This window comes from Pseudopipra pipra, chromosome 1, assembly GCF_036250125.1.
Source record: "Pseudopipra pipra isolate bDixPip1 chromosome 1, bDixPip1.hap1, whole genome shotgun sequence".
NCBI lineage: Eukaryota > Metazoa > Chordata > Aves > Passeriformes > Pipridae > Pseudopipra > Pseudopipra pipra.
Genome location: NC_087549.1, coordinates 122,813,788 through 122,826,341, shown reverse-complemented (window position 1 = coordinate 122,826,341; position 12,554 = coordinate 122,813,788). Strand labels below are relative to the sequence as shown.

At 42.0% G+C, this 12,554-nt stretch overlaps 1 protein-coding gene across 1 annotated transcript; it reads left to right on the top strand.

Moving 5' to 3' along the window:
* The first annotated feature begins 2,091 nt into the window (after positions 1–2,091).
* NPY (neuropeptide Y) lies at positions 2,092–10,721 on the top strand. Its single transcript, XM_064674792.1, has 4 exons — positions 2,092–2,231; positions 2,394–2,581; positions 7,920–8,000; positions 10,433–10,721. Exons 2-4 carry the CDS (start codon positions 2,394–2,396, stop codon positions 10,455–10,457), a joined length of 294 nt encoding a protein of 97 aa, XP_064530862.1. The 5' UTR covers positions 2,092–2,231; the 3' UTR covers positions 10,458–10,721.
* The last annotated feature ends 1,833 nt before the right edge of the window (positions 10,722–12,554 follow it).

Sequence of the window (12,554 nt, the reverse complement as noted above, 5' to 3'; positions counted from 1 at the left end):
CCTACACCCCATAAAAACTGATAAACTGGATCTATGCAAGCTTTGGAATAGGCAGCTTATTGGATTCAGCATAGCCAAGGGAAAGTGATGGAGCCAGTTGCTTTTTAGGGCATCTGCAGTGTCATATGTATCAGGCTGTCACATGAACTGCATCTCTTGAGCTGACATGAGGGCAATATGAACACCGAATGTGCAGGAGTGTGCTGGTGGGAGGACAGAGAGCATGGGGATGCATGAGGCCACTTTGTATGATGTGATGTCACCCTGTGCACAGACCTGCTGAAATTAGGAGCTGGAGTTGCTGGCTGTGGCATGGAAGATTATTCACACACATTAAAATTCTTCACTCAGTATGTGATATAAGGCAGCCTATAATCTTGCTGTAAGGTCTGTGGCCAGTGCACTGTGGAGTCATGAAGATTTCAAAATATCTCTTGATGTTAAGAGTTCTGGAATTTTCTTTGCTTCAATGGCTTGAAATGGACATAGTCCCATGAGCTTAATTGTACACCACAAGAGCCATTCATTTGCCACTTCATTTTTTTTTCTTAGATAATGTTGAGATTCTGTTTCTGGAGTGATGAAAACTATTTCTGACTTTGCTCTTGCAAACTGAATATTGTTTTTCAGAATCTGCTGTATTATTATTAAGCCAATAACTGCATATGTTAATAACTATAGAAATTAATTACAGTAGCATATGAATGATATGATTTTAGAATGTGTCTTAAAGTTTTCTGTCAGTATGTCAAATTTTCCTGCTTGGGTGATTGCTATTTTGCCTTCAAATTAAAGTAAAAATAAGATATGATGAGAGTCATGATTTGTCATTCCAGCTGGAATTAGTCATTGGTCATCAAGATGCTAATGAAATTATCTGTTTCTAAAGAATTAACCTTATTTTACTAATATATAAGGATTGTTCCCAACTCTACCAAATTCTTTCACAAATTCTGAAACTTTATTTGAGTTGGATTCATCTTGCCTGACTTCAGGCACTCTGGTAGTCAGGTATCTAGCCTAGCCCAATCACCTAGGCTGGTCCTGTCATCAGCGAAGGGTATGTTGCCAGAAGATGCCCATTGTGCTTATCTCAGACCTCTATTGTATGAGGGATCAGGGTGCCCATCTCTCTCCACTGACTCAGGTCAGGACAAGTTTAGGGAGACATGTAAGTCTGACACCTTAGCTGGATCAGTCTCTGTAGTCCCATGTTGCTGGGAGAAGCTGCTGCATCCCAGATTCAGCAGTGGCTCCCTTGGGTCAGGACAGCTATTGGAAAGGCTGTTGTGCTCCCATGGTGTTGGTGAGTTGCCTTCTGTGACATGTGGCTCAGATGCAGAAATGAAACAGAACAAAGTAATTTTAGCACAGAAACTCAGAAGGTAGCCCTGAGCAGGGGGGCAGAGTGGGCATGGAGGGAGGTACAATTTGCAGCTCTGCTGCCAGTCTCCTGGGGAGTTAAGCCTCAAGATTTGTTGTGAATGCCCCATCCCTGGAAGTGCTCAAGATCAGTTTGGATGTGTCTCTGAGCAGCCAGGTCTAATGGAAGTCATCCCTGTAAATGGCAGAGTGGTTGACACAAGGTGATCTTTAAGGTCTCTTCCAACACAAACCATCCTGTGAATCTTTGATTTACCCATTTTGTGGGTATGATGTCCGAGCCTGTGGCACTGATTTGGTATTTTTGTTTGCCTCAAACCGGCTTGCTTTCATGGCTTTATGTCTGGCGGCACTACTCATACGAAGCTCAAGCTTTGGGCACCTCTGGTGCCACAGGAGCGGGGCCAATTCGTTCCCCAGAGTTCCCTCGCCGCCTCCGGGCACCAGGCAGCACGGCGGCTGCACAGGTACAGGCGGCCGGGCTCCCACGGCTGGACACGCAGAGCCGCCTACAGAGCCCGGGGGCAGAGTCCGGGGGCAGCCCGCGGGTGGGACCCGCCGGGGCGGCGGGGGCGGTGCGGGGGCCGCGGCGGGGGCTAAGGCAGCGACCCCCCCTCGGTGCCGCCCGGCCCCGCCCGGCCGCGGCCGCGGTGCCCCTCCCGGGGCCGGGGCAGGCGGAGCGGGGCGTGGGGGATCGGAGCTGGCGAGGCGTGATCGCCCGAGGCCCCTCCTGCCTGCTGGGGAAGCCTTAAAACACCCCGGCGAGGCGCGGAGCCCCGCACTCGGGAGCCCCGACGCACGGGCAGACGCCTCGCCGAGCCGGGAACCGCTCCGCTGCAACCACTGCCGTGAGTGCCGCGACGGGGCGGGCACGGGAATGGGAATGGGGACGAAGCGGGGGACGTGGGGCGGCCGGGACCGGCCAGGGGCTGCGCTGGTTTGGCCGCGCTGCTCCCGCCGTCGGGGCAGGTGCTGACGACGGCTCCCCTCCATCCCGCCCCGCCATGCAGATGCAGGGCACCGTGAGGCTGTGGGTGTCGGTGCTGACTTTCGCCCTGTCGCTGCTGGTCTGCCTGGGGACGCTGGCAGAGGCGTACCCATCCAAACCGGACAGCCCCGGCGAGGACGCCCCCGCAGAGGACATGGCCAGATACTACTCGGCGCTGAGGCACTACATCAACCTCATCACCAGGCAGAGGTAGGCAAAGCGGGACGGCAGACATCCCCCCCTTCTCCTGCTCCCCGGGCAAATTTTTCCTTGTCGAGGCTCAGGGGAGGAAGGTGGGGTGCCCCCTCTCACTGGGTGTCTTTCCTTGCTTTCCCAACCCACACGGAGAAGGACGTGGTTGTAGAGATTCCCTTTAGAGAGCAACACCCACGAGCCCCTGAATTGCCTCTGGGTCTGGAGCTGAATTTCCACCATTCAAGTTGTCAGTAGAGGGAGGGGTGTCCACGCTACCTCTGCTATCAGCTTTTCCTAGCTCAAACAGGCTGGCCATCAGGAACAGGAACCACAGGGCATGCATGGGGAGAGCCCCCCCCAAAAGGGAAAGAAAACATAACTAACCTGGGAACCAGGGAAAGCTAGACAGGGCAGTAGGAGCAGTTTTCCACTTCTGTTGCTGCCACTCATTCAGGTGAAGGTTTTCATGAGAAAAAGTGCCCTCTGAGAAAACGTAATAGTCCAGATGCTTTGTGGTTTGCCAGCTACCTATTCCAGCTGTGGTTGCCAAAAAAACCCACTAGTCCTAACAAAAATCTCTCTCAAGATCACAAATAAGAACTCAAGCCCAATCTGAAAGAGAAAAGAGTGTGAACCCAAGCCTACCTGGCTCTAAACCAGCTTTCTGGTTTTGACTGTGCTTGTTAAAGTAGAAGTAAAGGCTCAGTCTGAAAAAAAACCCTGACAAATTATTATAAAAAATCATCTTCTTTGGAAGCATCTGTCCACTTAGACTGAGATTGAGAGAAGTTTCCCCTGAGGTACCACAGCAATGTGTGACCCAGAAGAGTTTTGACGTATTTATCTATTTGTTAATATCAAAACCAGATGAGAGGTCTAAAATTAGGCATTCATTTGTCCCTCTAGAACTCTGAAGAATTAAATTAGAAGGGAGGCTATCGTGTAACTGAGGCCTTTCTCAGCAAGTCCATAACATTGTCTGCCAGTGCACTAATAGTGTAAGACAGATGAAGATGCTGATAGAAATACAGTTCTTCAGTCCTGAACTTTTAAAGCAATATTCACAGATCGCACATGTGTATGGCATGGTTCTGGATGGCAGACTGCTCAGATAACTTTTTGTCTAGATTACTGCTAAAATAATCTGATCCTCGAGTTCTGCCTCTGCTACCCTTTTCTCTTGCATGTGGTGGGATCTCCAGGCTGATCTTTCATCCCTTCTTTTCTTCTTTCATCTTCCGTTTCAAAGGTGGCTCCTGTCCAAAGCCAGGTCATATTTAGAAACAAAACAAATCCAAACCCAACCAAACAAACCCTCCTTTCTCTATTCAAACACCACTTCTGGTGTGTGCCCTGTATGCTTGCTTTAATGTTGACTGTGTAGCTTTTTTCCCCCTATTTTCTGGTTTGTACCTATACAACTCAGAGATTGAGACTGGTTTAATTCTTATGTGTGGATTTGGGGTCTGAAATGAAGTGAAATAGTGATTGTTGCTGATGGATAAAATTTAAATTTTGTTCTTTAGATTTTGCCCAGATTTCCTACCCATCCTCATATTTAAAGGAACAGAATTGACCTAGAAGTATAAGAAAGTTGGCAGAAAAAAGCACTACAATGACAACTTAGTGATACACATTTAAAACTTGACTACATAGGTTAACTGAAAATCCAAAAAGGTACACTGTTTCCACTGTGTGGTGAATTAACAGTCCAGAAATAAAGCAATTACCTCCTCCCTTTGGAAAGCTTAACTGAGCTCCTGGAGGTTCCCTTTTTCGGCAGCGACACAGTCATTTGCAAAATAAATCAATAATTTTTGAAGCACTTTGGACTGGTTGTTTTGTTGGTTTCAGCAGATGTGCTCAAAGTTTTCTCTCTTTTTACAGCTTTTTACTTCTGCTTTTTGTGCATAGTACTGTGACGGGGGGGAGACAAGGTGTCCAGGGGTTCTCCTGGTCCTGCTGAGGGTGAATGAGCAAGCTGTTGCCCTCTCACCTGGTGCCTGTAGCCAGTGAGATGAAGCAGTAAGAGCATGTTGGCAAAGGAGAAGATGAGGAGATTTTTTTTTTTTCTCTTCAGGTTCATCTGTCCTGCCTTATTTGGTGTTTCTGTGATTATGAATAACCTCCTGGCTCATCTTCCTGCCTTCTGCTTCTGGCTTGACCCAAGCATTTGAGTGCCATTTCCCTCCGAGCTACTGTGACCCACAGGGTCTTCACCTCAGCTCCCATGAAACTTCTTCCTTCCAGACCATCTTTCTCTTCTTGTCTTTAGACCCTGCCAGTCTGGCTGTTTTGCTCCCACTCTCCTTTGAAATCCTTCTCCTTCAGATTCATCTTACTTAGCTTTAGACATCAGTGTCAGCTTTTATATCCCTTTGAGGTTAGCTGAGGGAAACAGGTACTGGTGTGATGCAGGTCACCAGGCCTGTTTCAGGATTCTTGTTTCTGATGAGATCCCTTGTTCCTTGTGTGACAGTCTTTATGACTTGAAAGAGAACTCAAGATGACCAGCACAGATGCAGACTCCTGCACTATAGATGTCTGTGTGTCTTTGGATTAGTTCCACCTCTGTCTCCCAAACCATCCTGTGGTCTTGCCTCATATCCCTCTACCACACTGTTCAGGTAGCTTTTTTCACAGCCCATTTTTACTTGAATCACTCCTTCTTCTGTTACTTGCTACTACCTGTACTCCCTCTTGAGAACAGGCCACCTTCTTTCATTGTCCTTTGTAGCTTGTTCATGAATCCGTGACTCTTCTGTGCTGTAGCAAAACAGTAAGGCCATTCCTGCTGGAAATGGCTTGAACTATAGACAGAGCAGAGAGTATCTGGAAGGGTGTCTGACTTGGGCAGTGCTGATGCTCCTGCTTCATGTCAACACCCTTTGATGGGGAAGGGAGCAGCTCTCAAGAGCTTTGGTTTCTTGGCAGTTTTCTGAATCAGACACACATCTTTCTGAGATCCCTCAGCTCCTGTTGCCAGCCTTGGACATTGGGATTTGACTCCCACGACCCAAGTTTTCATAGGAAGCTTTGAGATTTTGCTGAGTCTGCAATAATATGTCTCTAATCAGAACAAGTGTGTTTACTCCTCAGATCTCTTTGACTTCAGCTAGAGCTGTGAGTTATCAGCATGCCCCAAAATAGGCCTTGATGTCTCAAACTGAACATAAAAACTAACCAGGTATTTTCACCTGGCTTTCAAGCCTTGTCCTTTAAAAAAACCCATGATATTTGATAAAAGTGTTTCCCAAACAGAAGATAAGAGTCTGGCTTTCTGTGTTCTTGTTATCTCAGAGCTGGGCAGGGTAGACAAGGAGACAAAGCATGAAGCAGCTGGAGTGGAGCAAAGATCTCTCAAGTCATTTGCATCAGAAAGAAGAGACTGACTTTGACAAGGGAGATCTTTTGCCTCTATTTAGTATGTCTGTAGCATGGTTGTTTCCCAGGCGCAATATTCCAGGGTAGACAGGAGACTCCGGCATCTTCCTGTCACAGGAAGAATGACTATTCTTTGGCCAGCCCAGTTGGTTGCAGTCAGTGAACACCTTGTGTGCAGCTTCGCTGTGTGAGGACAAGGTGGATCCATGCAGCACAAGCACAGGTAGCAGTGCTAGTCTAGCCAAGAGGCTAAAGGAACTCATATAAAAGATATCTCCCTAACACAGTCATCTTCATTATTTGAGCTAATCTCTGCACTCCAGGTGGTTGTTTCCTATTTCTTACTCAGACAAAACTTTCTGAGAGATTCGTGGGAGTTTTGTCCAAGTGTGAGCTATTAGAGCAAGTTGTTGATCTGTTAAATCAATTTCTTTAACATAATGGAAAATTAGATTCCTCCTCAGTTGAACTGCAGGTCACATCCGTATTAATCAGAGTAGGGAACTAGAAAGAAAGAAATCCCTTTGTGGTGCTGGAGTGCAAGGTATTTGATTCAGCATCATGCCTGATTGCACTGTTGTAATAGCATTTTACTGTGGTAAATTTCTGGTTCTTTTCAAATACCTGCTTTCAATCTGCTTAGATTAAGAATTTTACCTTAACTTTCTGAAACTGCTGGTTTGTCTTTCTGGAGCACAGGTGATGCACTAAAATGATTAAGGTGATGCAAAACTACAAAGAGTTGAATAAAATGATTGAAAAGTGAGATATGTTTCCACTTTTCAAGAAGTTATGTAATCAACAGTTAAAACTGCTAGCTTTTTAAATGTAGTTTGGGAAGGTTTTGTTTGTTTGTTTGTTTTCTGCCAAATGTAGATCACTGAAATGACTGTGGTCACTGGATAGTAATGTAAGTCTTTACACCTTTTTCTCTGGAGTCAGAATTTCACTCAAGTGACATTAAGAAAGAAAGCTGTTCATGTACTTTGTGATTCAGAATAATTGCATACACAAGTTGCAAAGTGCGATCTTAATTCTTTCCAACTGAGGGATCATTTGCTCATAGTTATCACTCTTAGGCTAATGAATCCTTACAGTGATGAAATGTCTGTCAAGCAGGCTGACATTGTTGCTTCTGTTTTCTCAGGAAAAGAGATCGAATTCCTTCCCAAGAAACAGAAGTTGTGGTACTTTTAACTGTTGAGTAATGTACAGTATACAGAATTAGGAAAAAAAAAGGCAAATAGAAGGCTGGCTGCTGTGTAAGTTTAGGACAAAGGTAGCCCATGACATTCCATTTAATTGAAGAACTCTGAATAAGTAAGTTTTTGTTCCCATAGCCACATAGTTCAAGATGATTACCCTGAGATAGCTCAGTTTTGACAACCTAATGTGCTATGTGTTGGGCAGCCCCAAATGTACTAATTATCTTAAAAAAATCTCATTTGATTCCTTGGCTAGTATGGCACACTGGATTTTCTCTTCTATTAACCTAATGGATGAATTTCACTCCTCATCTGAATAATTTCTGATGAAGGATAGGGTATCATTTAAACCAATGAGAAAATTAAAGAGATGATGGAAATGGATTTGTAAGCAAGAATGACATGCTTGGAGGTCACGGCATGCACAGCTTCTTCCCTCTTCCTCCATGCTCACATCAGTAAGGTACAAAGTCCTAGAATATCCAGGAACAGCCATCAGAGTGAGAAATATTCAGAGTTTCTCAATACCACAATGTAAAATGATTATGGAAAAAACGTAGAAAAATTTGGGGGGGGGGGGGAAGAGTACTGAAGAATGAATGTTTTCCCCACATTGTTAAGTTAAAATACTTGCTGAAAAGTGGTATTTATGTCTTCTCTGTTACTTTTTCTGGGGAAAAAAAAAGACTGATGGTTCTGTGCTTAGTCTTCATTTGTAAAAACTGACATATACAAAAATGCAACTTTTTAAAATTTTTCCTTAGATATGGAAAGAGATCAAGCCCAGATACACTGATCTCAGACCTCTTGTTGAGGGAAAGCACAGAAAACATTCCAAGATCCAGGTATGTATGAAGAGGTTTTGTGGTGGCTTTCACTTCTAATTTAGATTTAATGGTTTAATTTGTTATCAGTAAATATGTTTCACAGAGAAAAAAACATACCACCAATAGCTGGTTAGACATATCCTTAAAAAACTTTTTTAACTCCTTTTTTAAAAAAGAAATATCACCATTTATGAGTGCAAGAAACGTCTTACCAAATATGATATAGTCCATATTCCATGATTTTGGGAGTAGGCCATACCTGTTACTTGGAGGAAGGGAAGCATTCCCAAGGCACTTGCCCCGTTCTGGACTTAATTATGCAAAATTGTATGCTGATGTTTGATGATGATTCCTTACATATTAGAGCCCCAAGGATGACATATTTCTACTCATTTGATACTCACATAGGTGGTAAATATGTTCATACATTAACTCATACACAAATGCGTGGCTATGACTTGTCTTTAAAATACAGTATTTCACATTGGCTTTGTATCTAATATTTTACAAAGGGGAAAAAAGGCTTTTATATTTCCACTTGCACTTGGTTTAGAGTAACAGTGGTGTTTCAAACAACACAGGGATTTCAAATGTACATAATGTATTTATCTAGTTAGGTAATGACACTTTAGCTGTAATGTAAGATACTGTAGTAGTGACTACAATTTACACAGCTGAAAAGTAAGTATGTTGAAAAGGTAAGATGCAGGGGGAGTTTTGGCTCATGAAGGAAAATATTGCTTTTAATTTTACTCACAATCAAACATAGATGAGCTCAGTTTAAGCCTTTACTGATAGTCTGAAGTTTGCTGGTAATACTTGTAATGCAGAAATAAATATTTTATGCAATTGTCATCTCAGGAGCCTACAAGCAAGTGCTATGCACTCTCATCAGTTCTGTAAAGGCTCAAATAGACTAGTTAAGTACTTAAGCATAATAGTCTGTAGCACTGAATTCAGGGCATGATCATGACACTGAAAGGTAACCAAAATTTTCCACTGTCATCCAGAGACATTTTCCATGAAACTTGTGGTTCTGCATATAGGGAGACCGTTGACTTATGTTTTGATGACTAACTGCAGCTGTGGGGATGCAGTTTTCTCTGCAGATGCTTATCTAAAAAACTGTATGGAGTGCAGTGAAATGTATTAGACTATTTTGTGTTTGGTAATGACAAGGCAGAGCCCTCACATAATGGGAAATTTCCACTGCCATGAATTTGAGGCAACACACAGGGTAGTATAAAGTCTAATATTCTCTGTAATTTTCACCTCTTCATAACAAAACTTCATGATTATTATTATTGTTTCAATAATGCTATTTATAACACACCGGGGAGCAAAAATTCATCAGCAAAATAACCAGCTTGTCTGCATTTGAGAGCAAGAATTGATGAGAAGCAGATTCTTGTTTCATACCCCCTGTAACGGCACTTTAAACTGAGTGTGGTATTTGTCACTCATCAGTGACAGTTATGGGAGTATTGGGAACAATGATTTCTAGTTTCCTATGGATATGTTTTCTAGGATAAAACCCAGTATGGATTCTGAACTCCACTCCAGCTTTTTCCTCCGTGTGAGGACATAATTAAATCTTCTTTCTATCCAGTCCTGTGTTTCATGGCACATCGGGAGCTTAATATCTCTGAGATCTGAAACCCCGACTTGGTTGAAATTGTCCAGAGAGTGTGAAAGCTGGGGGGGAAGTTAGGGGAACTGCACAGGAGTGGGCAGCTGGACACACAGCAGATATACTCAGGTGCAGCACGACTGCCTAAGCCTTCCTCATGGAGGAAACCATGCTGAATGAATGAAAGGCAGGCTGCTATTATTCTGAGCTTAAATTAAGTAAATGTTTTAGAAATGGTTACATATGAAGCAAGTTAAGGAGCAGATGTAAATTGCACTCAGTTAATCAGTGACATAGAGAGATACTTCCTGAGTTCTTGGGAACTGAACTTTGTAACTAAATATTGGGATATTAATAAATTAAATAATTGTCTTCAGCTTGGCTGGCCTGGTTTGACATTTTGCTTTTGCTGACTAAAATACTCCCCAAAATATTTTGTAGTCTAAGTGTATGCCTGACCATATGAAGAAATTTTAGAGAGATTCTTACAGAAACTTGTTACAAAATAGGAAGGTAAAGATTAAAAAGAAAAATAAAAAAAAAGGTGCCTTGACCTGAGTACAGGTAAGTTCTTATGACAGAAACATGTGATATGGCATATTTCTGATTTTGTCTTCCTTGTGGAGTGATAAGAAAATGTTTAATACTCAATAACAGGATGTGTCTCTCATAATACTGCCTCTTAGGAGTTAGATACCTAGTGTGAAGTACTTGTGTAGACTGCCTTTTCAATCAATCAGTGGGATGAGTATTTCCAGAGTGAGTTTTCCATGTGTTTAATGTTTTTTTTTAAATACATATTCTCTAAAATGTATTACAGGTTTGAAGACCCTTCGATGTGGTGATGGAATTTTCAGCACACCTTCAAAACTTTTCCTAGTTTTCAGTTCATACTCCATGCCTATGAAGCAAATCATGGCATCATCCCCAATGCATGCAGCCATTGTACTGAATTCTGTAGAGTTTTTCCTTCATCATATTTGTATATATCTTTATTTAAATAAATTATTTGTGCATTCCAAAATATAACATACTTAATGAAAAGAACCAACCATGTCATTGGTATAACAATGCATTGTTTTAAACTATTAAAACTGAATTATAACCTCCCTGTAGACTGAAGTAGTGTGGACAACAATAGTGTCTCAGTTATTATAGTAATTACATCATTTATTGTAAAGACATCATTTATTGTGGCCTCAGACTCATCTCAGATGCTTGATCTATGCAAAACTGTTAAAATAATTTATCACAGACTGCATAACTTAGGAAAATAGTGTTCTGAGAGGCAATTTTTCAGAATGAATGCACTCACATTGACAAATGTAGTAAAGTTAATGGCATTTTCAAAATACAAAGGAATAAGTCACTGCTTAATTCTGCTAACTCCTCAAAACTGGTTTGAAGCTTGGCTGTAAGCCTGAATTAGTACTTTTAAATGAAACAGTTGTAACATCTTTGTTTTGGCAATATGCAAAGTAGCAGAAAATACTATCTAAAATAACTCATAAACCAAGACATAACTACAACTGTTTATGCCAGAAAAGAGACATCTAACATTGCATAAGGCCTTGTAAGGTACTTGCACTCTGAGCCTCTCACATGTGGAGCCTCTCATATGGTTTCTCTTTTACCATGACAAGGTACACAGAACAAGAGCAAGGCAAATTATATCCACGTTTTCATTTTCTTATTTTTTAATTTTTATAAATTTACTCACTAGCCAAATGGGGGACTTAGACACACTCAAAGTTGTTATTCAAAGTAACATGATAAAATGGCAGCACACTATCCTTGTTCTTAAGTGGTTTTAGTTCACAGATACGTATCTTGCGGTATGGTCAGGACCCACACTGTGCATAACATAAATCATGGTCTTTGGTTCCTGATACACAACTTCTTTTCTTTAGACACTGTGACTAAAAACTGTAGAAAGCAGCACATAAGAAAGTTCCAAACTGGAAAAGAATCAGTGTGAAGGTTTAATGTATTTACATCTCCTTTCTGCTTTTCAAATGTTTCCACATGGCTGTTGTCCCCAGGAGAGATGCGTCAGTGCAATTAAGTTCCAGGTTTCTATACATATTTTTGCAAAGCATTACCAGCTTACTAGGACTGGCCAGCTTTTTGGTCACACTGTCTTCAGTGAAGCATAACGTAGTTTTTCTTTTCATAAAACACATGGGTGTTATTGGAATTGGCAAATTTAGCTTTTAGCAGCATTACTTTGACTTACAGACTTGGTGATGGGTTCCACACTGCTACATGCGAAATTTAAGACCAATCTAGGTTCACAAAAATGTTTGGAGCCCCCAATGGTATAAACCTTTTCCAGCCACAGCAGTAGGCGGTGAGGTTCACAGGGACTCCAGGATGGCCACAAGTTGCTAGAGCTACCAGGAGCCATCACCACAGGCTGGGACCTGTTGGGGTAGAACACACATAAAGTTCTGCTTTGAGTAATTATCAAAATCGAAATTGGAAGTTATTGAGGTATATGATATACAACATCTCCTGCTAATTCTTGGTATCTCTATAAACTAATGACCATATGAATTATAGTATCAATAATTATAAAAAACTAAAGTTACTTGTACTATCATTACAAATGTGACTTAGTGGAGAAAGAAAGAGTTAAAGGAGAATTAGTGCAAGCTAAATGCTTACGCTGAGCTGTTCCGCTCAATTACCTCAATTTTCTGGAACTTCAAGAACACTCATCTGTATAGAAAAGCTAGAAAAACATAAAAAAATTCAGGTTTATTACCTCATGAGCTGGCAAAGAGAGAAGCAAGGCAAAACACTCACATGATATTTATCTATCCACTTCATGCTATTATTTTCTTTCTAAAATCTTCCTCTGTTCTCTGGGGTAGACACAATATTGCCATAGAAGTCCAGTGTGCTTAGTACTTCCTTGTGTACTTCATATACCACTCCTG

Coding starts and splice junctions, on each gene's coding strand:
- NPY (XM_064674792.1), top strand. CDS start 2,394: ATGCAGGGCACCGTGAGGCTGTGGGTGTCGGTGCTGACTTTCGCCCTG. Junction 2,582..7,919: donor AACCTCATCACCAGGCAGAG/GTAGGCAAAGCG, acceptor ATTTTTCCTTAG/ATATGGAAAGAGATCAAGCC. Junction 8,001..10,432: donor GAAAACATTCCAAGATCCAG/GTATGTATGAAG, acceptor AATGTATTACAG/GTTTGAAGACCCTTCGATGT.